This window comes from Molothrus aeneus, chromosome 21 (genome assembly GCF_037042795.1).
Source record: "Molothrus aeneus isolate 106 chromosome 21, BPBGC_Maene_1.0, whole genome shotgun sequence".
In the NCBI taxonomy this organism is placed as follows: Eukaryota; Metazoa; Chordata; class Aves; order Passeriformes; family Icteridae; genus Molothrus; species Molothrus aeneus.
The window spans coordinates 2,316,950-2,340,715 of NC_089666.1; the positions used below are offsets into that span (position 1 = coordinate 2,316,950).

The following is a 23,766-nucleotide window of genomic DNA, read 5'->3' on the forward strand; positions in this document are numbered from 1 at the left end:
CAGGAGCACTTTTTCCTCTGACTCAAGCCAGTTCCTGTGGAAAGGCACTGCAAGACCTGACAGTGTCTGACATGAGAAATTTTTCCTCCAAGTGTTCAACAGCAGCAGTGGCCGTCACCGTTCTCCCCAGGTCACAGCCTGCACCAGAGCTACCAAAATTCCCCCACATCACCTCAGTCCACAGCAGTGACACAGAGCAGAAGGCACAGATTTCATCCTCCCAGGCCAAAATAACACTCCAAGCCATCAAGACAAAACATTTACTCACAAACTGACCAAATATTCTCTAGGAATTACTGAGAACAGACACTCGCTGTCACGGCAGGTTTTTTGCAGTTATGTTTAAAATGCCTTTAACCACTTCTCCAGGAGGCATCCAAAGCATCTCCTGCGAGACAGACACTGGAACACAGCAATGCCAAACAAAGCCCATTTCCTACCCCCAAAAAATCCTTAAAAGTTATTTATTTTCTCCAAGATTGCCCTGATCTGCAGTGTGTTCCGTTGACTTTCAAGGAGCACTTTTGTTTCCTGAAATCCAGGGTTTCTCCTGGACTTGGTCACCACTGTGAATGTCTTAATTCTCCCCCAGCACAGGAGATTGCACACAGCAGTCACATGGTCCATCATTAAGAGGCTTTTACTCCTCTTTGCCCTTTAAAACACCAGTAAAGGGACAAAGCCATGTTCTTTCAGGTAACTGGAAGAAAACATAGGGAGGGAAAAAAATATGGAAGGGCAGCACTTGTGTTGGGGACAACTGTTACTATATTTAGTCGCCTTGTTCTGCAAGCTGCTGAGCATCTGTTTCAGTGATGGTGAACGACGGGTTTTTTCCAGCATTAATTAGGTGAACCCAAACCACTGCTCCCACCACTTCCCCAAGCTCACATCTCCCAGATCATAACTCGGATTTGCTACTTATTCCACCTGAACAGTGGATCTCCAATCCTGGCACCGGCTGCGTTTCTATTTCACGGTGCCTTAATAGCTCAGTTGAAAGGAAATACAGAGTATTGGGTTTTGAAAAGGGACTATTTGGGTAAGAAACTGAAAAACAACATCAATGTATTTAAATGCATGGAGAATCTCTCCTTTGCAATCCCCTTTAATACCAAGGAAACAGATTTTTAGAAGGGCTTCTAAGGGAAAAAATAGCACTGCTCATGTAAGCCAGTACTTCTTGAGACCAGCTTCAGTATTCTCTAATTTGAGAGAAGAATTCACAGCAGGAGTGTTATTTCCATTCACCTCAGTAAACTAAACAAACCAATCAGCAGCATTTGGGGGAAAAGAATAAAAACATGTATTTCTTCGAAATTCTTAATTAATTTCTTTATAGAATTCCTTATGAGGCTGCAAATCCCAGCAAGGTTCCCACAGTCGGTGGTTAAATGAAGGGGGGGAGGAGAGGCAGCAAACCCTCCATACTCCTGCCGAGCTGTAAGTTTTAGGAGTTTTCCCTGAATTTTTGCTTCTTTGGAAACAAGATGGTTGTTTCTCAAACAGGCACCGTGCAACAGCCCAGCCAACGAGCTTCCATCTGGGAAGGACAGTATTTCCCAAGCCCAGTGGAAAAACAAACACTCGGCTGAGCTGCTCAGAGGCTGGGGGGGTGAGGCGATTCCCGGCCGCAGCCCAGCAGAGGTTTTGGGCGGTTTTCCCCCAAAGCTCGCCCCGCTCCCATGGCTCAGCCTCCTCCTTCGCCCTATTCCCAGGCTGGGGGATGGGTGGGAACCGGGCTCTGCCAAGCCCCGCTCCCTCCGAAAAGACTTTCCCGACTCCAGCGTCCTTTCCAAGGAGGGAGCGTTCCCCTTGCCACCTCCACGGCCGGGCAGCCGCTTCCCTTCCCTTCCCTCTGGAGAATCCCACCGTGCTGCGAGAGCCTTGTGCAGCGCCTGTCCCTTCCCCCAGGCGAGCACGGGCATACAAAGGAAGCCTTGCTCCATTGTCCACCTACAGCACCTACACGCCGAGCCTCGGAGCCGGCTCCCCGCTCACCCCCTCGCCCCTTTTCCAGCCACAAATATTCCAGTGAGTACATCCCACCAGCATTCGGAGGCGGCGTGTCATTCCCTCCCCCTGCTTTAGTACCTGCAGCCAAAGGGCTGAAGCGTGTTTTAACTGTTTACTGCCGTGGGATCAGCCTCATCCGAACACACAAATCCCGGGCAAAAATCACCAGGGAGAAATGCCTGGCTACAAAGCTTCCTCCCAAACCTCCGATCGCAATTTGCCGAGGTAAAAACAACCAAAAAAAGGTAATTAATTCAGCGCCTGCCATTTTTCCCATCCATCTCCAAGCAACAGTACCATGGCAACTTTTTCCCTCCTTTAATACATCTTATAAAAGGAGGAGGACTGGACAAAATAAAACCGAGGAATGTCAGATTTGCACTGTGGAGCGCCTGTTCCCTCAGCTAGTTATGGCTGGAATTAACCAAATAACTCCAGAGCGAGCCTTTTCCTCCCAAAACCTGGCTTTGTAAACAGCACTGGGTCACGTAACCAGGACTTGAGGGACACGACAAACCACCCTGAATACACATCCACCATCCCGCGCCTTCACCATGAGGCGAATTCTTGGCTCAGGGGGATAATAAAGGTGAAAAAAGGTGAAGCTTGATTAAAACAGGGCAATTTCAGAGCGATGAGGATGCAGAGATGGGGTTTGGCTGCTGCAGCAGCTGAGGCCAGGAGGATGGAGGGGGATGCGAGACCCCCAGTCCTTCCACAACAGACGACCAGAAACCAGGGAAGAAGCGCTGGGACCTTCCTTTCTCCCCCTCGGTGTCACCGCATCTATTTTTCCCATGGTGACTCATTATTAAGGACGCTCCGTCATTTTTCCAGCACAGGAAGATTAAAGGAAGCTTCAAAATCCATTTTTTTCTGCTGCTGGTGGGATTAAAGCAAAGCGCCTGGAGGGGCCACGAGCTGAGCAGGGCTCGTTACTCTCTTTTTCTTCCTAAAAACCAGCTTCCAGCGTAGGGTGTATCAACTTGAGAGCATTTCCACAGGAAAAAGGTGTTGCTGAGGCGGTGGGGAAGAAGTCTCTTCCTCCTCCTCCTCGCAGGGAAAGACGGAGGGAGGAGGAAAAAAACCCAACCATGCAAACAGCTACTACTTCCTTATGAGCGGGATTAACCTATGCAATAAAAAAATAAATAAAAAAAAAAAAACAAGGAAAAAACAACCCAGCACGATAGCACGATAGGAGTCCAGAGTGCTTCCCGCGTGCAGGATCCCGTGTTTTCTCCGTGGGTTTGTGTGATTTTTTTTCCCCCAGAGTCACGTTTTCGCAGCTGCAGGCGCTTCGGTTCCCACAGCTCGCTGCACCTCGGGGGGACACGCAGCATCCTCCACAGCTCCAGGTGGGAGGGAAACGCAGTGAAATAGGCGAAAATAAATAGAAAAAAAGTCCGAGCGTTGAATAATTTAGGGAAAAAAAAAAAAAAAAAGAATGGAATAGAAAACAAGTCGGCCAGGCTCAGCGCTGCCTCCCGACATCCTCGGCATGGGAGCCGCTCCGTGCCGACCTTCGAGCCCCACTCGCTGCTGCTCCGTCGTTTCGGGTCCATTTTTAGCCATTTTTGTATTTCCCCGCTCCGGCCGCGCCGCCGATCCCGCCATGGCGCGGGTTATTTACAGCGCTGTTTTCCTCCTCCTCTCCACGGGAACCGCCGTCCCCGCGCACTCCTCCCCCCCTTTCCCACGTCTTTCCCCTCGTTTTTCCCCACACCGCGGGTCGGGTCGGGCCGGACGGGGCCCCGTCGCCGCTCCCCACTCACCGCTTGAAGTGCTCGATGATCTTCTCCTCGCGCACGTTCTCCGGCAGGTTGCCCACCCAGAGGTGCCTGGTTTCCCGGACCATGCTGCGCGGCGCGGGGCGAGCCCGCCGCCCGTGCCCCGGCTCCCGGCCGCCGCCTGCCCCCGCGCCGCGCCGCCGGCCGCCGCTCGCCGCCCGCCGCCGCCTCCGCCTCGCCCTCCGCCCCTTCCGCCGCGGGGCCCGGCCGCCCTCAGCGCCACCGGCCGCCGGACCGCACCATCCCCGCCGGGGGGGCCCCCTGCCCGCCGGGCCGGCTGCCGGGCGCCGGGCTCGCTCTCCGCCGCGGCTGCGCTCCCTCGCCGGCTCCCCCCGCCGCGCCGCCCGCTCGCTCGCTCCCGCTGCCTCCTCCTGCTCCTCCTCCGGCAGCGGCAGCGCGGCGCCCCCGCCGCCGCCTCCTCCTCCTTTCCCCCCCGCGCTCCCGCTGCTCCGCCGGCCCGGCCGCGCTCGCTCGCTCGCTCGCCCCCCCTCCCCTTCCCTTTTCCCTTCCCTTGCCCGCGCCTCGCGCAGCGCCACACGGGGGCCCCCGCGCAGGCGCACTGCGCCCCAGGGCGCGCGCCGCGGGGCCGGCGGGGGGGCGGGGCGAGAGCGCGCAACGCCCCGCGCGGGGAAGGGGGGGAGCGGGAGTGCGCGTGCGCGGAACGGGCGGGGACAGTGGGAGTGTGAGAAACGGGGGGACGAGAGAATTGGGGGGACGAGAGAATTGGGGGAGTGTGGGAAACGGGGGGACGGGAGAATTGGGGTGGGGGAGTGAGAGAATTGGGGGGATGAGACAAGAGAATTGGGGTAGGGGGTGTGGGAAATGGGGTGACGAGATAATTAGGATTGTGAAACAGTGTGACTCAGACACAATAATCTTATTGGGGGGCTGTGAGGATCATTACAGGGGCTTTGAAAATTGTAATGGGGCTGTGAGAGTTGTAACAGGCTCTGCAAGGATTGTATGAGGGCCTGTGATAAATGTATGGGGGCTCTGGGAGTTGTGATGGGGCTGTGAGAAAAGGGGCTGGGGGAGTTGGAACAGGGAGCTGTGAGAGACAGAACAAGTTGCACTGCAAGGGCAAGGTCCTGCGGGCACAGCTCGAAGGGGCTTCATCCAGCCAAGGGGGCCCTGCTGACCCCCAAACCTACAGCTTCCCCTAATCCCATAAGGATTCCAAAATCCTGGGGCACCAGCTACCTTCATCCCCAGGTGAGCACACACCCAGCTGTGGCCACCGGGCAGACAGGTAAAAAATTAATTAAAATTAATTAAGGTGATGGCAGAGAGGGCCCTACAGTGCCCTGGCTCTGGGGTCTAATGGCTCCAAAGGCCAGTGCAGCAGGAGCCACCAGTGGGGCTGCAGGGGGATCCCCAAATCCCCTTGGCTGCTCCACGTGCTCCCCTCCACCGACGCAGGGACAATGTGTCACCCTGGGACACTCCCTCCACCCAGGCAGGGTGTCCTGAGTTGTACTTCCCTCAACAGAAGGGAGACCAGGCTGCCCTGCAAACCACACGGGAGAAACTCCCACTGTGGGAAGGATTCACCTCCCGCTCCCCCACGGGGGCTGGCACAGCTTCTTAATTAACACGGGGTGAAGAAATCACCCATTGCCAATATCACCAGTCTCTAGTTGTCTGACATGTCACACCCCAGCTCTGCAACACACAATTAGACATTTTTTAACCCACAAGATCTTCTTTTCCACCTAAATATGCCACTGCACTGATAAGGCACCTATTTCTATGTCCCAAAATGAAAATTAGATCCCATTGTGAGGTCAGGATAAAACACACACCCACAGCCAGGAGTGTTGGTGTTTAAAGCCTTCACTGCTTTCACCACAGAGCAAACCTGTATTTCAGTATTTTCCATGGCCAAAGTCTCCTGATGACGTTTTGGTATTGATCAAACCAATGTTTTATTTGTCAGAGCTGCCTTTTGCCACCCAGTCCAGCCAGACACCGTAACCTTCCGGCAACAAGTCCACCTTGCTACTGGTCAAAGTCACCGAGCTGTAGTGGCTTAACAAACATGCAAATCTCCTGATTTAATCACATCTCTGACGCACATGGACTCGGTCTGTGGTGGCCCCGAGCCTTATCCCTGACTCCAGTGGCTGCAAGCTCATCCTTTGGCTGCCCCGTGCCTCAGTTTCCCCAGTGACGATGGGCTCCGCCAAACTGGGATCTACTGATTAATTAAAAACCCCAACAACTCCTTGCACGCAAACCATCTATTATTCAAAATGTGTGATGGAGCCACGTGCACAAATGTGCTGCCAACACACTCCAGTGGCGCTTCCAGTGTGGAACTGGGCTCAGCTTTCCATTTTTTTACCTGATGGGAAGCCCAAGGAGCAGTTTGTACCTGTCTCTACCTTTAAGGGGCTCTCCATTTCAGAGAGGAAAAACCCAAACCAAAACCACCAAAAAATCAAACAGCTTTTCCATGACAAATTCTCCCTCTCTATGGAGTGCACTTGCTGCAGCTGCAATCCCAATTGTTCTTTCTCCCTGCTGGGGTGGCATCTCCAAGGGACATGAGGAAACCACACCACCTCCCAGGTGCTTCCAGGGAATCTCACACGGAGTCACTGCTGTCACCCGGCCATCTCACAGGACACACAGGGGCTGGGAGCTGTCACAAACAAAGCCATCGACTCTGTTGACAGGAGAGGGTTGAGACGAGTGCCAGGAGGGTTCCATTTACACAACAGCCAGCTGGAAGAGCAGCACAAAGCTCGGCTGGTGACACAAAACAAAGCTCTGGACCATGGTGATACTCTTCAAATGCTTTGCAGGGAAGCTGTTCCTAGTTGCAACCACACCAGCGATGCTGCTGTAACCAGATCCCCCCAGCTCAGTCGAAGATTTTAAAGAACACAGACCCAGGCTAGAGAGCAGAGCAGGTACAACCCTCCCCTCAGCAGGCCAGAGGGGCTGTGACAAAAGACCAACACCATCCTTGTGTCTGCAGAACAGACACACATCTGTGCCAGCCCAGTGTCCTCCATGAGCGACAGCGTGAGGAGCACCCAGGGGTGAGGCACGGCTGCACTGCCCTGTGTGCTGCCCTTCCCAGGGGCCAAACAGCTCAGGACAAGGGGAGCTGAGCTGTTCTCCATGACCCTCGGCCTTTGGGATACACACTGCAAGGAACAATTTAAATTACTCCTGGGAGGGTGTAGCTGAGAGCCCGGCTATCTCTGGACAACTCAGCCACCCCCACAGTTAAAACATTTGGATGTTTCTTATCAGTACTTGGAGAGGATTAAAGTGCCAGGCCATTTATTAGTGAGGGAGCAGGTTATAAACCCATCTCAGCTTGAACACCACGTTCATGTCAGGAAAAGCAAGGCAAGAACAGGACAGATCAAAAGAGAACCATTAAAGGCGTGAGAAAATGGGGCTGCCATATAAGGAGCTAATAAAGTTAGCAGCTCTCCAGTTTGAAGGGGAAAAAAAAAGGCAGGAGAAGCGGAAAACATCCTTGGGGTCCACACAGCAGCCTCTCTTTGAGGAGGAAAAACCAATAAATAGAAGTGGGCAGACACAATGCTTCAAAAGGCAGGTTTATCCATTTTGAACACGGCGCCTTTCCCGAGCAGCGGAGCTGCTGCGCATCGCTGAGGCTGCTCAGCAAACGTTTCAAAAAGCAAAGATCAGATACTGCACAGGGACAGCAACCAGGACTCTGTTGGCTCAGACCGTAACTTCCTACCCTCAGGTCTGGCTCAGCAACATCTCTGTGTGCTGTGCTGGGAAAGGGGGACATTACACCTCTCCCCGGCTGCATCGGCTGGGATTCAGGGGGATCTGAGCAGGAACATGAGGGTTCTCCCCACCACCAGTGCACAGCAAGTTTCTTTGCTTTCTGTAAAAAAGCAGGAGGTTTCCCAGCAAAGAGCCCCAAGAAACACTCAGAGTGTTCCTTTGTTTGAGCCAGCCAGCTCCAGCCACCATCTTGTCAGGATAAAATGTATTTACAGGTCTTCCTTGCTCATTGATAGTATTTATTAAAAGAACACTATGACAGCTAAATATCAAATTCCCAGCTAGGCTTTTATGTCCTTTTTAAACCAGCCTGAATTACTGGCCTAATTTTATAGCTTACCCACTCTGCTTTATGCTCGTTTTCTCCAAGAAAGAATTGGTGCTGTTTGATATTTAGGCCCATTTGTTGCCAAGACAGAGACTATGGGCTTAGGGGCTGAAAACACTTGAAGCACAGAGCCAGGTTCTGGAGACTTAACCAACACAAAGCACAAGATTTATATTAATAAACCTCTTGATTTCAGTTCTTTTTGAGGGTTAGAGCTCCAAATCTTCCTGATGAGATGACTTTGGGCAGAAAACTCCCTTCATGTTTTTGGAAATGCAACATGTAGTAACTTATTTTCTGACGCTCTTCCCTGTGGTGTTCTTATCCACGGTGCCAGGGACAGGAGCTGCCACAAAATGCCACCATTTTAGCCAGTGGTTTAACACAGCCACATCCCACAGCCCAGGACACAGGGGCCCCTGGACTTCAGTTGACATTGAACCCACTTTTATCTCTATATAAAAGCACATTTCCGTTTTTTAAATTCCTTCTACAAAGAACCAGAGGTTTCTTCAGCAGCAGAACTCAGTGTGATGGTTAAGCCACACAATCAAAACCTACGTGCCAACACAGCACTGCAAAAGAGTTTACTCTTGCTTATGGTGTGGTAGAAAGAAATATTAGAAAGAACACCTTTTTTTTTTAGCCTGTTGTTGGGAAAAAAAAATCACAGGAATATCACAGGAATATCACAGTGCCAGCTTCTGCCCTGCTTCCCCCTGCTCTCAAATTCCTGTGCAACCATGTGCCAGAGAGCTGTGTCTGCTCACCTCACAAGGGTTCTCCCCAAACACAGGGCTTTCATCACTAGACAGGACTATGGCCATCCAGGCTGCAAAAGATCACATTTTAAGGGAAAACCAAAGAAAACAAACATAAAAAATACAGTTTTGTGTGATTTGATACCCAAACAGGACAACTGCAAAGGATATCCCCCTAGGACTGGTTAGATCACCAAAGCCTATACTTTGCCATTTTTAACACTTAATTGTTGTATTAAATCTACATCCAGATGTGATTTTTACCTGTGTGCAATGACCAGGAAAAAAAAAAACCTCAGAAATTACACTGAGAATGTTACAGGACAAGACTTTAGCACAAGCCTCACAGTCCAAACCTGCAAGATAGAGGCTGCTTTCCCCACATTTTGCATTGGTTGGAGCACAAAATAAACTCTGAGCCACCACCATCTGAGCTTTGGTTTCATCAAACACCATTTTGATACCACAGCAACATGAGGGTGTTTAAATGAAGAGGAGTGACCCCATGTCTGTGGAGTTACCACTCCTTCACTCCAGAGAAAGCACAAAGAGAAATATTTGTGCATCAACACCTGCTGCGCTCTAAAGCCTCTCCTCCAACACGGCATGGGAGAAGTTCCTCGTCTGCCTTTGGCTTTTATTTTCACCTCTGCAGATCTCACAGTGCAGCTTTTTAACTCCTTGGGCTAAGAGCAAAGCTTGAAAGACTGTGGTTTTCTCCTGAACAGAGGAGGAGCGGAGGTTTGTATCGCTTTTTGGCACTGGAAATTCAGGTTTTGTTTAGCTTGGAAATATCATGGATGTAGCTCGAGTAACTCTCCAGGGTGGTAAAAGTTCAGTGCTCACAAGGCAATTCTCAGTCGTTTATCCTAAACTGCCAAAGGAAAGTAATTTAGAGTCCCACAGGGTGTGCCAGCCTGAAAAATGTGGAATCATCCCAACAGGCAGCTTCTTGCTCCTCCAAACCTCCCTGCCAGCAAAGGCCTATGAAGAGTACAAGGTGTATCTCCAAACCAACACAGCCCTAATGCAGGAATAAAATCCAAATCCCTGTCCACACTGCCTTATTCCAAACAAGGCTTTAGGCTCACTGTTCACACACCTACCACAGGGAGCAGGGTAGGAAACCTGGCCTGGCCACCTCATCCCCACCCTGCACTTAATTTTGGCCAAAAACAAGGATAATGCCCTAGCTGTGCTAGAAATCCCTGCAGCAACCAGTCAGTGAAATAATTTCTCCTAAGGGGCTTCTCCAGGGCCGGGTCAGGCAGCGGCATGCATGGAATCCCGATGTGAGATCCTCATTAAGAGCGGCTAACGACCCCCAGCACTCCCTGTGCGCTAATGACTGCGGGAAGCTGCGCCTCCAAGCCATGTGTGACCGGGCAGAAACCAGCACCAGGTCTCTGGTTATTACCTTTGCAACACAACAAAAGAAAGGACACCCGCTAAGGAAGCGTTTCCCTTCTTCCAGGAGTGAGCACGACTCTGAGGAATGGAGTAACAACCCAGCTGCATCTCACAGGAGCAAGTTCACAGAGAAAAAATATGTAATTCAAGGGGACCCTGATCTTCATCAACACCATTTAAGATGTTCAACACTCCCTCCGACCTCCTCTGCCTTTGCCTGAGCAAAATTAGGAGGAATAGACTATCCCACGTAGGTCTGTGGGCTTGGAGGGAAAGGGGCCCCACAGTTTTGCTCCCTGGAGGCACCAGCTCTCCCCACCCCTTTTGTGTGTATTTTTTTAAACGTGCCACACATCAGCACAATGCTGACAAGGGCTTTGTATGTTTTCTGCCTATGCAGCAGTTCAAGACACACAACTCTGGATTTTTTGAAAGGGAAAGGGGGAGGGAGCTGCCCTTTGCTGTACTGTTTAATTGCACTGCTTGCTCTTCTGCGTGACCACAGGGAAGGGAAAAAGCACCAAGGTTTAAAAACAGAACCATTTTTAGTAGCCAAAAGGGTCAAACTCAGTCTTCTCACACGATAGAGTGGAGCTCAGAATAAAATCTACCAGAGACAAGAAAAAAATTATAAATCACTAGGGTTTCTTCTCTGGAGTTGGATATGACCCCAGAAAACACCTCATCCATCCTCACTTGCTGCTGTTACAGTCTCCACATTTGCACACCTGCCAATGCAGATTCCAACACTGAAAAAAAAAAAAAAGGAGGGAAAGGTCTGGAAAGCTGGACTGTTGGTTTTTCCACCTGCCAGGAGCAGCTCAATGAAGTCCGGGTGGCTGAGCTCCAAGGAGCAGCGAGCAGAGCACGTTAGCAGCCTTCTGGAGTTCCCATCTCACACGCACATGCGTGATTCGGACAGCGCTGGCAAACAGCTTCCTTCAAAAATAAGGATGACTAATCCACAGCAGCGCTGCTTTATTTATTTATTTTAAAGGCCACAAGGCAGAGCTTTTTCCAGAAGCATCAGCCTTTGTGAAGCAGCAAGCAGTGGGAAGGGGAAGCCCTGGGACCCACTGATGCTCTGCAGACAGAAGTAACCACAGGAACATTGTGGGTTTGTGTGGCCCGTGTGTGACACATGCAGACATGGCTGAAGCCTTGTCCCTCATGTTTCTGGCAAGGCCAGATCCCACTGCCTGGGTGACTCCTGGATCCCTGCGTGCTTTGCAGGGATCTGCTGTGGAGCAGGGTTTCATAAACAATACATTGTTTCCCTTGGAAAAATAAACAAACAAACAAAACAGAGGAAAAAAATAAGGCATGAAGCAGCTTTAACCCATAACTGCAGCATCCCCCTGGGTGCTGTTAAAAAAAGGGGTGCAGGGATTTGGGATCAAAGCAGAGCACCTGAATCGCTCGGTGGGCCCAGTCCCCCCAGCAAGGTCACTCTGGCCTGCAGGGACACACATTAGTGCTGGAACCGCAGTGGAGGCAGCGCTGCAGGAGGTCACTTAGGGACTGCAAAAAGGGAATGGATTAAAAAAAAAAAAAAATTAAAGAAAAATCCATCAGCAGATGTTTACTGACATGCAGCAAATCCACAGCTCGGCTCTGGAAAGCTGCGTGGCTGGAGGGAGAAGAGCCCAGTTCCCAGGACGCAGCAAATGCTCTGCATGTACGGATTTAGGTTACAGCTTTTAGCCAGCCCCACACCCCACCCCACCCACCACCCCCACAAAAAAAAACCAAAAAAAAAACCCAAACCAAATTTGTCATCTTTTTAAGCACTCAGAAATTGAGGTTTGCCACCGAGGTGATTTTGGGTGGTGGCACCATTAAATACTTACCCACCTCACAGCCAAGGGCTGCACAATCTGAAATTTGTGAGTGTTTGCAAATGGTTTGGAAAGCTTTCCAAGGAAGGTGCTGTACGATTGTAAATCCTTCCCGTTATTAATAAAAGGGAGCTATTGTTCCAGCTCTAATCAAGGCTTGTCTCCAGCTGGGCAATTTTAAAATGCAATTCAAAACACACAGAGGAAAAAAATAAAAGATCATGAGGAAGCTTCAGGAAAAAAAAAAAAACAAAACAAAAAACAAAACAAAACAACAAAACCAAAACAAAACAGTGAAAGAGAAATGGGAGGGGGGAAGGAAAATAAAAAATAATACTCCTGCTATTTAAAATGAATTCCGAGCAGGAGCATGCTGGGGCGGAGGGGGAATCCCCTCTCCCACCGCCTGGGAAAGGTCACTTATGCCATCGGTGCCATGGCCACGCCGGAGCAGAGCTGCGGCGCTGCCAGCCCTGCCTCATCCATCTCCATCAGCGACAGCTCTGCTTTCCATTTATTTAGAGGGAAAAAACAAAAAAAAAAAACCAAACCCACCAAAAAAAAAAAAAAAAAAAAAAACCCCCAAAAAAAAAAAAAAAAAAAAACAAAAAAAAACCCAGACCCCTCCAAGTTGCAAATACCTCCCAGCGCTCTGTTTTCAAGGCTGGGGAACGGAGCAAGGGGGAGCGGCTTGGAATGAGGCTCCCAGCCAGGGAGAGGTGGCGCATCCTCCGCATCCTCCTCCTCCTCCTGCCCGGCGCTGCGGCAAAGCCGCCGCAGTGGGGGCTCCCCGCCCCCGTGGAAACTTCTGGAACAAGCAGCCAAGCTGGAGAGAGGAGAGAAACCTTTATACCCGCAGAGGGGAGAGGAAAAAAAAAAACCAAACTCGTGTAATAAAAGGGAGAGGATTGCACAAGGCCGGGGAAAAATAAGAGATCTCTGTAAAAGTGAAGCCCCCGAGCGGCTCCGGCAGCCCCGGCTCAGGGGGTGGTGCAGCCGCCTCGGCTCGAAACAAAACGCCCCAACAAAGCGTATTTAAAAAAAAGAGAGAAAGGAAAAAAAATGGTGGTGTTTGTAGCGCGAGATGGTGGGATAAAGGAGCTGATCCCTCCTCCTGGATCTACAGCAAAGCCGGCCATTGCAGTTCCATTTATCCTTTTTTTGTGCCATGAATTGTCTGATCCGGACTATTGGGTTGCATTTGCAGCTTCACTTACTGCGGTTTGGTTCTGTTGTGCTTTTTTCCTTTTTGTTTCTTTTTCATTCTTTGTTTTGGTTTTGGTTTTTTTGTTTTGGTTTTTTTTTTTTTTTTCCTGGGTGTATTTTTTTCCTGTTTTTCATTAAAAAATCATCCTCCCAAATCTCCCAAGGAAAATCTACATCTCTGTGGAACAAATAAAACATTCAGGCATAAACTTCCATCATGGACTGTAAAAAAAGAGATGGGTTGGTTTTTGGTTTTTTTTTCCTTTTTTATTTTTATTTTTGATGGCATTTTTTCTCCTGCTTTTAGGAAACATTGTAGTAGGAAACCAATGGAGGAAAACAAAGGTAACATATATATATATATATAAAAGCAAAGATATATTGGGCCAAAGTTATAGTGATTATATATAATTAAATTATAGTTTTTAGGTGTGTGGGCTTATTTTATATTTTAAATAGTCCCTGGGAAAAGGTCATATGTATATAAAAATATTAAATATATAGCAGTATTTATATATTTATATTTAATAAATATATACAAGTATTTCTGTATCTGTAGAAACAAAAGAGCATCTGTATGGGCCTAAATCTGCAATTCTATGGAAAAAAGCAGTATTTTTAGGTACGTAGCTTTTAAGAATTAAGAGGCAATGTTATAGCCTGTAACAACACTCTGATGCAGGACAAAAGGGTAAGGCAACATTAAAAGAATATTTAAAACAACAAAAAAACCCCAAACCAAACAAAAAAAAAAAAAGGCAAAAAAAAAAAAGCATGGTACCTTGGCTACAGCCTCCAACAACGAGCGTGTGGATGTTACGGGATTTGGGGTTTTTTAATGGTATTACCACGTCTGATCACACCAATATATGATTTTAATTAAGCGAATGGCGGGCGAGCTGTCGTGGGGAGCAGGCGAGCAGCGATGGCTTCTTTCCATACCACTCCGGCTGCGATGATAAATCAATCCTCATGCGTTTGGGACTTTTTTTTTGGTGTTTGGTTGTTTTTTTTTTTTTTTTTTCCTTAAGCACTTTTGGGGATTTTCCATGCCGTGAGGAGACCGGGAGATGGCGGCTTCAATCCCTGCGAAGGAGAAAAGTGGTGGAAAAGCGAAGAATTAGGCATAAAACTACCCACCTTGGGGGTGTGTGTGGTGATGATGAAGGGAGGGGTGGGGGGCATGTGGAAAGCGCAATACAGGGCCAAAACCGCTCAGCTGTGAGGGGAAAAAAATAACATTTTAGGGGTATAATTGGGGGAGCGGGGGCGAGCTGAGGTGAGGGGAGAACCCGGGGGCTCCGCCATGGCTGAATAAAAATGCGCATTTCTGGCCACTTTCACATCCTTTCGCAAAGGCGGCGAGGAGAAAAGGGCAGGAGGGAGGGGGGATAAGAAGAAGGTCAGGTTTCACCCGCAGCGCTTTCGCCGCCCGCCCGGAGGGGATTCCCACAGGATCAGAGCCCTCCGCTGTGCCCACACCGCTCCTCGCCCGTCCTTCCCCCCGCTCTCCGCCCGCCGCCATTTTGTCGCCTCAGAGCCGCTCCCGCGGCCCCGCCGGGCGGCCATTTTGTGAAGCGAGCACGGGGGGGCAGCGCCTGAGGGGGCGTGAGGGGCAGCCCCGGCCGGCGCCGCCTTTTGTCACCCCAAACCCTCCTTTCCCTAATCATTTTATCTTTTTTTTCTTCAGGGGTTTCTCTTTTTCCTCACGAAACACTTCGTGCTTAACTCCCCGTCTAGAGCCCCATCGCTTCAGCAAAAAAACAAGCAAACGATAAAATAAAAAAACAACATAATCAGATGAAGCAATCCAATAAATGAGATTAAAGCATATTCCCCAGCTTGGCTGTGAGGAAAAGTTTAGCAGCATGGAGAATTAATGTCTGTATTATTATACACATATTTATTCCCCTTCCTTCTCCACTTTTTCCCCCAGTGATAAATCCCTGACCTCATAATCTGCCTTGACAAAGGGGATAACCTCTTAGAAAAAGATCCATGTTTTTATTTCAATAAAACACCTCACTCACACTGCTTTACTGGACATTTCATCAAAATAAAGATATAACTTAAACCACTCAAAGCCAAATCTGGGTGAAAATTGGTAATTTTCAGGAAACAGGGCTGCAGGATGCTGTAATCACTGATACGATGAAGAAAATCTGGGATATGAAATAGCAAAATCCTGCTTGCAAGTGTGTGCTCTGCGTCTGTTCATAGAAATAGGGTGGGTTGGGCTTTTTATCCTTTATTTTATAAAGAAGCCAGTATAGCACTCACAGCCTGGTAACGCACTTGCGCACTCGCCTCATCCCTTTCCCCTCATGCTGTCAAAATCAATGTTTTAAAACTACGTTGTGGCAGTGGGTGGTTCAGTTTTGCCAGGAAAACTGGGGATAAATGAGAATATTAGCATACAGCTTTTTTTTTTCTTTCTTTTTTTTTTAATTTAATACATATCTCACCTGTGCTGCATGACCTGAAGAAATCCACGCTTGGGCTGTTCCTTGTATAATCCCTGCTGGTTTTTGCCTCTCCCAGAATCAGCAGGATCAGACCACTTTTCATTTAAGAAATAATTTTTTTTAGGCTGTGTCAAAGGCATGTGTAGAAAATAGGTCTGAATGCTCTGTGGGGAAGAACAACGCTGCAGGGAGCTGGCTGGGATGGCACTGCCATTAACCTGGGATCCAAAGGAAAAAACACCCCAGTTTTCCTGCAGCTCTTTCTATCTTATTTGAGAAAAACCATCTCCAGCACCCAGTCTTGCTCTCAGCACCTTTTCCAGCCCCTTTATCATCCCACTATCCTTGCACCACACTACAAATCTTCCATTTTCCAAAGAAACCTGCAAAAAGGTTGGGGTTTTTTTCCCATGAAGCAACACTTTAACTACTGATTCAAAACCACTACAAGCTGTGCCTGGCAGCTCCTCCTTCAATTTAAAACCTCTTTTTAAAAACCAGGCAGTCCTTTGAGTTGTAAAAAGATAACCTTTAGGCTTTTTTTATGGGACACACGGTTGCATTCCTGGGAGCAAGTTGGCCTCGCAGCAGAAGGAGAGATCAGATGCCTTCGCTGGGAAAGCCCAAGGAAATTTTATCCGCGGGCCGCACCCAGCCTGAAGTGAGGAAATATTTGCATTTGCTGCTCCTTGGAAGGCAGCCAGGTCCTTCCCGCTCTCCTCAGCCTGCCAAGAGGGATTGCAAGAGCTGATTGCAGCAGCCAAGGGAAGGGCTGGAGCCATCCGGAACGCTGCCATCCTTTCTGCCCTTTGCCACTGCCACAGGGACAAGAGGAGGGACTTGGAGTGGGGTTTACACCTGGGTGGTCCAAGGTGGGCCCAGCCCCCAAAATGTTGCTGTTCAAGGCAGGATGTATGGTTGGTTTATTTCGGCAGACCTGGGTGCTTGCAGAAGTGCTTGTCACGGGGTGAGGAGCCCAAGGACAGGCTGAGCCCCTGCAGCCGATCTGGCTTTGCTCGGCAGCCGGACAGGATCCGGCTCCTGCAGGATCTCCTGCATGCGGCTCAGAATTCCTCGAGCTCCTCCCAAGGGAAAACACGGGGCTGTGCTTTTCAGGCACAATGCTCCCCACGCTTCAGCTCGTAGCGCTTCTCCCTTTATCTGGGAAGAAGATGCCTTAAATCAACCTTTTTGTCCTCTTACCTGTGTCCGTGTATCCCTGTCCCTTGTCACCCTCCACTCCTGAAATATAATGTCAAATCTGACCACAACACATCCCCTCACCATGCTGCCAAACTCTCCGGCGGTGCCTTTCCTTTCTCCTTGCTTTCCAGGACCTTCTCCAAGGCTGCCTGTAAATAAAAGCATTTCCCTGCCTGTCTCCAGCCAAAAATTCTGCAGTCCCAGTGCCAACAGCCCATCCTGGAAGGTTCCAAGGGGGAAATACCCAACTCCTTCCCACCATTCCTCTGTGGAAGGGTAGTGCAACTTGGAATAACACATCCAAAACACCACTCAGCATTGCACTTCCATCCTCCCAAAAAACCTTGAGTGGAAAAATATCTGTATTACAAAAAGCAAATAGCTCTTTGCCCTCCAGGCCTTCTTTTTCCTGCTCCCTTTGGCCACTGCCACATCCTTTTACTTTTTTAGCATCATTTTGATGCCAATTTTCCTCACAGTGCAAGAAGCTTTGGAAAGTGAGAGCTGACTTGGAGCACAGGAATTCCTTGTCATGGGACAAGGAGTTCCCACCCAGCCAGACCCAAAGCCACCAACTTACGTGACCAGGACAAACCACAACTTATTTATAAATACCTTTAAAGCAGATTGTCACCTGATTGATGGCCTGGAGATGCTCATTAACAAACACTGAGCAATCAGCTTTGTAGACAGGGAAGAGTCATCAGGAAATAGTTATTGATGCGATTAATTAACCATCATTAACCCCTTCACTCATAAACACAGCACGCGCCGGAGATGCTGTATGTGATCCAGGAGCTGCTGGTCTGGTGGTTGCTTTCTTTGTTTACAGCTCCCATTTTCCATCAGGAAAGCATTAAACATCATCTCACATGCTCTTGCTATTTTCTGCTCTTGATTTGTGGCTTTTTAAACACTTTCGGTTAAAAAGAAAGTTAAAAAGTTTCTCCGCCTGGTTTGCAACGCCCTCGCAAACAAAACCACTAAGCACCGGCAACATCGGTTGTGCAGATGTTGGGCACGCAGCGAAATGGTCTAATTTCTGCTGGTTTGAGGCCTGAACTGAGAGGAGATCAAAAAGCTTCCACTGGCAGAGCGATATAATCTTGGATAATACGCAGAAAGGGGGCTGTTCGTCTTTCCCAGCGTCCCGGCCCTGCGGGATGCTTTTAGCTGGAGTTTTGCTGCCTGATGGAGGAATCTGTGCTCCGGCTGCCCTCTGCCGGCTCCGGGATACATAGTCAGCAAAAAAAAAACCCAAACCACACCAAAACCCCTTTTATCAACACCACAAAACATCGCCAGATCCCATATCCACTCCCAAAAAACAACACTCGGCTCTCTCCCGGGTGACAGCAGCATCTCCCACATCACTACACCCTAAAATCAACTTTTATAGACCTTAGTTATGGACTAACTCTCACCACGCCTAGAAAATCCAAAACCGGCTTTTTTTTCCTTATTTTTAGACTTGGATTTGATAGGTTTGGAATGTAGGGTGGATGAAAGGAATGAGAGTTTTTAAACTTGGGGTTTTATTTAACTGCGAGTAACTAAATCAGTGCCCGCTCTCCACAGAGAGAAACATTTCAGTGAAACCCCAAGGAAGCTTGAGAAGAAAGAAACACCACCCAAGAAAACCAAACTGGCCTTTGGAAAAAGGAGTTTAAAAAAAGAAATAAGGAATAAACCCTCCATTCCTCATTGCTGCTCTGTCAGGGCATTTTATATTTATCATGAGCGCAGAGCTGTGCTGGGACATATCCACAATTCTCCACCCCGCCAACCCACTGGGTCAGGGTCCTGGGGACATTTTGGTGATGAAAACCCAGTTCTGCAGTAATTTGGGGGTGCAGCAGGCACCCAGGGTCAGCCATGGGGTGCATCCCACTGGGGGCACCCCCGTTTTGGTGCCTTGCACTGGAAGGGGTTGATGAGCTGCAGGGTCTCAGCAGGACGACTCGTTGCGCCAGTGGATGTGGCAGGACTTGCAGAGGAGGTGGTCGTCCAGGGGGTAGCACCCGTTCTCTGTCAGCTCTGGCGACAGGGGCATCCTGCAGCTCTGGGGGCAAGAGGGGAAAAGGAAGCCACCTTTTAGGGGTCCCTGTGTGTTTTACATCCTCTTTTCCCTGCAAAACCTACCAGCACTCCAAAGAAGTGACAAACTACATCAAAAGCATGCAAAGCTGAAGAAGTTCTCCAAACACATAATCATCATCACCACCACCACCCAATTTATTTATTTTCCCCCTCCCCCATTACACCTGTAAGATAAACTGGGGGCTAAAAACCAGCTGTGGGTGCTGCCATCCCTGTGTCCCTGCTCAGCTAAGTTCAGTGCCACCCCCTTGTCTTTGGGGGCCCCCCCATTCCCCAGGGCCGTACCTCACAGCGGTAACAGCTCTCATGGAAGCTGCGTCCCAGGCACTCGATCTTGTAGGTGTCCTCATCCTCATGGGGGACAATGGGGCGCTCACAGGCGCTGCACACCGCGGCGTATTTCCTGATGGGAGCCAAGGGGTGGCGTGAGCCCTGTGGGGTGACCGGGACGAGCCAAACCCAGCTCCCAGTGCGGGACACCCTCCCCCATGGCCAACCTGTAGTAGTCGGGCACGCAGTACACATCACCCTGCTCATCCACAGCAAAGCTCTCAGTGCCGATAGCCCGGCCACAGGCAGCGCAGGAGAAGCAGCTGGGGTGGAAACCCTTGCCCAGGGCACGGACAATGTGCTCCGTGATCAGCCCCTGGCACTTGGCACATTTCTCCAGCGTGGCCTGGAATTTAGGGAACACATGCTGTGAGACAGCAGCCCACGCCCCGAGGGATGTTTCGAGGGTGCCGGTTTTCCGCGAAGGAGGATGGGTACCTGGAAGCAGGTGTCACATGTGGGGCACCCGTCTCTCTGGAAGTAGCGCTGCCCAGCCAGGAGTCGGCGGCACGTGCGGCAGGTGAAGCAGGCAGGGTGGTACTGCTTCCGCATCGCCTCCACCGTCGGCTCCCGGGGCCCCAGCGCTTTGTGGCAGAAGGCACAGATGTCTGCAAGAAGCAGGGAGAGTGGCTGGGAGCTGTGTGCCTCAGTTTCCCTAAGTGGGGATGAGCCCATGCACAGCTGGGTCTCCCTTACCTCTGGAGCTGTCCCTCCCCGGGTCCCCATTCACATCCTGCCACTGCTGCTTGCCTGCTTGCTCCTGGGAAAATGTGGGTGGCTTCAATTCAGCAGGGAAGGTGGAAGGGGCCTGGCAAGCGGGGAAGGGCAAAGCCATGTTAGTTATACCCTGCAGGTGGGGAAACTGAGGCACTGGGGGGACTGCACTCTGTTATCCTCACCTGGAGGGTGGTGGGTGCTGCAAGGTCCAGTTGCTGCAGTGCCAGACCCAGCGGCTCCATGGACAAAGGCTGGGGCACTTCAGAGAGGGGCAGGACTGGTGGGGATGCAGGTACAGGGGCCACCGTGTGGGTTTCTGCAGCAACAGACAGATGTGGGGGTTTAGGGGATCAATAATGTCCAGTAACACCCCATCACAATAATGCCCTGTCACAATAACACCCCAACAGCTTCACAGCAGCGCTCGCTGACCTGCCCCAAAAGCAAACGCCATCGAAGCAGGAGGGGACAAACAGCCCCGATAAGCACCCGGCAATGGAGAGCAAACAGAGCCCGTCCCCAGGAGCCGGATCCATGCTGGGATGTGTGCAAGGATTTGGGAATAGCCCCCCATAAAATACCCCCACACCCCCTTCCGCATGCACAACCTTCAGCAAAGCATCTCCACAGCCTCCTCAGCCCCATCACCATCCTTCCACACCGCTCCAGCCCCCCATGGATGCCCCTCACCTCCGCTGGGTAACTGGGGGGGTGACAGCAGGATCTGGGGCTGGTGGGTGCCAGGGACCCCGGCACCCCCTGGCTGTGGCTGTCGCTGGGTGTTCTCCTTGGTGGCCACGTCCCTCCGTGGTGGCACGAGGGTGATGAAGATGGATGAAGCGATTCTTTTCTCTGCTTTCCCTGGCAACATCGCTGAAGCCATGGAAGGGCCGGATGAGGGATTGATTCTAGGGAAAATAAGAAAGAAAGAGAGTAAAACTCGCAGGCACACTGGCAGCTCCTGCAGCCGTGCTGCCCTTCAGCATCAACTCGCTCCCTCCTCCCGGAAAGGGAGAAGGAACCAGTGTCCCCTCCCACGTCACAGCAATAAATGGTCTCATGCCTGGGAGGACACAGGGTACAGAGTCCTGGCGAGGCAGCAGCTGATAGCGTCCATTTTCACACCTCTGTGGCCAAATCCCACCTTTTCATAAGTATTTGCATCCCCTGTATTTCCTCTTATTGCTCCCACCCACCTGGGACTAAATTCCCCATGGGCAGCAGGAAGTACCCACCTTTCCTTTTAAAACACAGAGCTGCTATAGGATTTTGCTTTTGCAACCCCTTTATTGAAATCTTTCTACATCCCCACTCCCTTTCTCCTTACCCCCAATTCCCTGCCAATCAATTCCAGCTCTGCACATCCCCCCTTTCATTTTTCCAGGTGGGAAAACTGAGGCGTGGTGCTGTGAATTACCACGTCCCTGACACTGACATGTCCCCTGAGCAGCCCCCGGCAGCCCAGGCAGGATGCACCCGACCCCGAGAAACCCTGCTCAGGAAGGAAAAGGGCTGTTTATCCAACTTCCCAAGGGGAAAAGCAGCTGGGGCGAAGCTTCCCCTTCCCAAATGGAGTAGATTGCGGGGAGGAACCCTGAGGCTTTAGTCAGGGTGCTGTGTTGGTGAAGCAGAATTCATCCCTGAGGTGAATCAGCAGCTTGAAAAATACCTGTGTGATGAGTTCCCAGTCTCATGCGGCTCTGCTCCCCCAAAATCCCACTCACGGGGGTCAGCACATTCTTTGTGGGGCAGACAGACTCCCCGAGGTGGGCGAAAAGCTTCGCGATGTTCCTGCCGGTGACTTCAGCCTCTGACTCAAGCAGGGAAGGGATTAAAGAGGAAAAAGAACCCGGAGCACTTGGCTCCCTCTTTCCCTCCCTCCCCGCCGGCTACCGGCGCTACCGGCCTTGCCCAGCTCCTCACCCGCCGGAGCCACCGCTTTTCCTCCTCCCCAGCAGAGCTGCGGAAAACTGGGGGGAAAAGAAAAGAACAACCATTAAAAAAAAAAAAAAAGAAAGAAAAGAAAAGAAAAAAGAAAAAAACAACCTAAAAAAGAAAAAAAAATATTCTCCGGGGTTAATGGGAACCATGTGCTCATCGCATTCCTCTTTGTGCCGGGGCTGACGGGATCCCGGCGGCCCCGTGGTGGCACCCCCAGAGCCCCCCGGCCCAGGGCCATCGGGGTGGCCGAGGCTCGAGGGGGGCATTAATGGGGGTCCCCCTTCCCCATGCAGCTCCATCCTGGTTTGGGGTGGCAGAGGCCACACTGGAAAGGAACCCCCCTGGTTTCCCTGAAATCTCCTGGGGTGGAAACTCAGGTGGGATTGAGGGAACAGGGCCACTTATGGGGTATCCCCACAAGCCCCAAAACTGGGATGGGATACAGCCCTCTAGAGCTGCACCTCAACTCTGCCCCCTGCCCCAGGGACCTCTCAGAGGGTGCTCTGAGGATGCCCAAGGAAAAAGGGATGGGATGGGGGTACACAACGCTTGGTGTCCCACCCCGAGTGGTCCCACTGTCCTCTTGTCCCTCACCTAGGGGTGGCCTTGCCGCCCCCCCGGCATCCCCTGTGTCCCACCGTGCAGCCCACAGCTCCCTGTGCCCTACCTGGCAGTGCCCTGTCCCCTGTGGAGCGGCGGCCCCACCGTGTCCCCTGTCTGGGAGCCCCCATCCCCTCCCTGGGAGAGTCCCCAGTCCCCTCCTTGGGGGTGGCTCTTGGCCTCCCTGTCTCATCCCAGGATGAGTGCGGTGCTTTTCCCATCACATGGGGGATCCTGTGTCCCATAGTGGGGTGTCCCCTGTCCCCTCCTGGGGGAGGGATCCCAATCCCACACCTGGGGCGGTCCCTACCTGAGGGTGGCTCCTGTCCCCTACCTGGGGGGTTCGTACCTTGCGGGCGAGGTTCTCTGCCGGGGGGAGCGGTGTCGCCTGCCCGGAGGTGGCCCTGCAGCCTCTCGGGGGGTGACCCTGTCCCCGTCCCTGTCCCCTACCTGGGGAGCCGCTGCGGGTCCCTCCGTGCGCTCCGCGGGCGCGGCGGGGGCAGCGGGAAGGCAGAGCCGCCCGGCATCACCGCCCCTTCCTCCCTCCTCCTCCTCCTCTTCCACCTCTCTTCCTCCTCCCCCCTGCCTGCCCCACAGCCCCGGGCGGAGGAAGAGGGGGGCATGTCCTTAGGGTGCCCCATTCACCCCCCGACGGCCCCGCGCTCCCCAAAGTGCTTCACGGGTGCTCCATATGCTCTGGGATTGCCCCCTCCCAGGTTTTCCCATGGAGCCCCCGAGAGCCCCCCACAGCCTCAGGGCACCCAACCCCAAGGGGTGCCCCGGGAGCCCCCCATACACCCCCGGGGTGCCCGTGTACCCCAATACAGCTGAAATAGCTCCATATACCCCCAGGATAACCCCTCTCCTCCAATACAGCCCCAGTTACCCCCATTCAGCTCCATGCCCAAAATGCCCCATACTTCTTCTGTGCACCCCCAGGACACCCATGTGCCCCCCTGGAGCCCCGGCATGCCCCATAAACCCCTACAGAGCCCTCAGTGCTCTGAACACCCCCAGACCCCTCCTGCTCCCTCCTGCATTGGAGGTCCATGCCCAGGCAGCCAGAACCCCCCTCCCCAAAGTGCACCCCACCTTCACAGGGCCTGTTGTCCCCTGGCACAGCACAGCGGGCTGCAGGCAGGGGGAAACTGAAGCACAGCCAGAGGGTCACCCCACTCCGTGCCTCAGTTTCCCTTCCCAAGGAGGAATTCTACCCACCTCCCTCAAAAGTCTGCACCGCCACCATCCCATGTGCCTTTCCAGCACAATGGGACCCCAGCT

General features: G+C 51.5%; 3 protein-coding genes and 2 long non-coding RNA genes across 9 annotated transcripts in view; 2 read left to right on the plus strand and 3 right to left on the minus strand.

The window, feature by feature from the left end:
• The window catches only part of SPEN (spen family transcriptional repressor), a 66,640-nt gene extending 62,741 nt beyond the window's left edge, over positions 1-3,899 (minus strand). For both annotated transcript variants that reach the window (XM_066564187.1, XM_066564186.1), the window contains exon 1: positions 3,792-3,899. In XM_066564187.1, coding sequence (XP_066420284.1) covers positions 3,792-3,874 — 83 coding nt within the window. In that variant the 5' untranslated portion in view covers positions 3,875-3,899. The remainder of the gene's footprint in view (positions 1-3,791) is intronic.
• Positions 3,873-4,580, plus strand: LOC136565569 (putative HTLV-1-related endogenous sequence). The gene has a single exon (XM_066564224.1). The coding sequence runs from the start codon at positions 3,873-3,875 to the stop codon at positions 4,578-4,580; it is 708 nt and encodes a 235-aa protein (XP_066420321.1).
• A 6,031-nt stretch (positions 4,581-10,611) lies between these two features.
• On the minus strand, positions 10,612-14,670 carry LOC136565432 (uncharacterized). Of its 4 annotated transcripts, none has more exons than XR_010784859.1 (3): positions 13,911-14,666; positions 11,496-11,606; positions 10,612-11,362 (listed from the first exon to the last, which is right to left on the minus strand). It is a non-coding gene; the product is annotated as an uncharacterized lncRNA (long non-coding RNA). The 4 variants fall into 4 exon arrangements; XR_010784860.1 differs by lacking the exon at positions 13,911-14,666 and adding exons at positions 11,936-12,090; positions 12,565-13,861 and having other exon boundaries at positions 10,612-11,606; XR_010784858.1 differs by having other exon boundaries at positions 10,612-11,606; positions 13,911-14,670.
• Positions 13,249-15,160, plus strand: LOC136565433 (uncharacterized). The gene is made up of 3 exons (XR_010784862.1): positions 13,249-13,474; positions 14,161-14,276; positions 14,820-15,160. It is a non-coding gene; the product is annotated as an uncharacterized lncRNA (long non-coding RNA).
• Positions 15,161-18,309: 3,149 nt separating this feature from the next.
• On the minus strand, positions 18,310-21,732 carry FBLIM1 (filamin binding LIM protein 1). Its single transcript, XM_066564053.1, has 8 exons — positions 21,614-21,732; positions 20,635-20,852; positions 20,127-20,260; positions 19,924-20,035; positions 19,666-19,835; positions 19,395-19,573; positions 19,183-19,300; positions 18,310-18,859 (listed from the first exon to the last, which is right to left on the minus strand). Exons 2-8 carry the CDS (start codon positions 20,825-20,827, stop codon positions 18,746-18,748), a joined length of 1,020 nt encoding a protein of 339 aa, XP_066420150.1. The 5' UTR covers positions 20,828-20,852; positions 21,614-21,732; the 3' UTR covers positions 18,310-18,745.
• Positions 21,733-23,766: the final 2,034 nt, after the last annotated feature.

Coding starts and splice junctions, on each gene's coding strand:
- LOC136565569 (XM_066564224.1), top strand. CDS start 3,873: ATGCTGCGCGGCGCGGGGCGAGCCCGCCGCCCGTGCCCCGGCTCCCGG.
- FBLIM1 (XM_066564053.1), bottom strand. CDS start 20,827: ATGGCTTCAGCGATGTTGCCAGGGAAAGCAGAGAAAAGAATCGCTTCA. Junction 19,836..19,923: donor GGGGAGGGACAGCTCCAGAG/GTAAGGGAGACC, acceptor TGCTTCTTGCAG/ACATCTGTGCCTTCTGCCAC. Junction 19,574..19,665: donor CATGTGACACCTGCTTCCAG/GTACCCATCCTC, acceptor CCTAAATTCCAG/GCCACGCTGGAGAAATGTGC.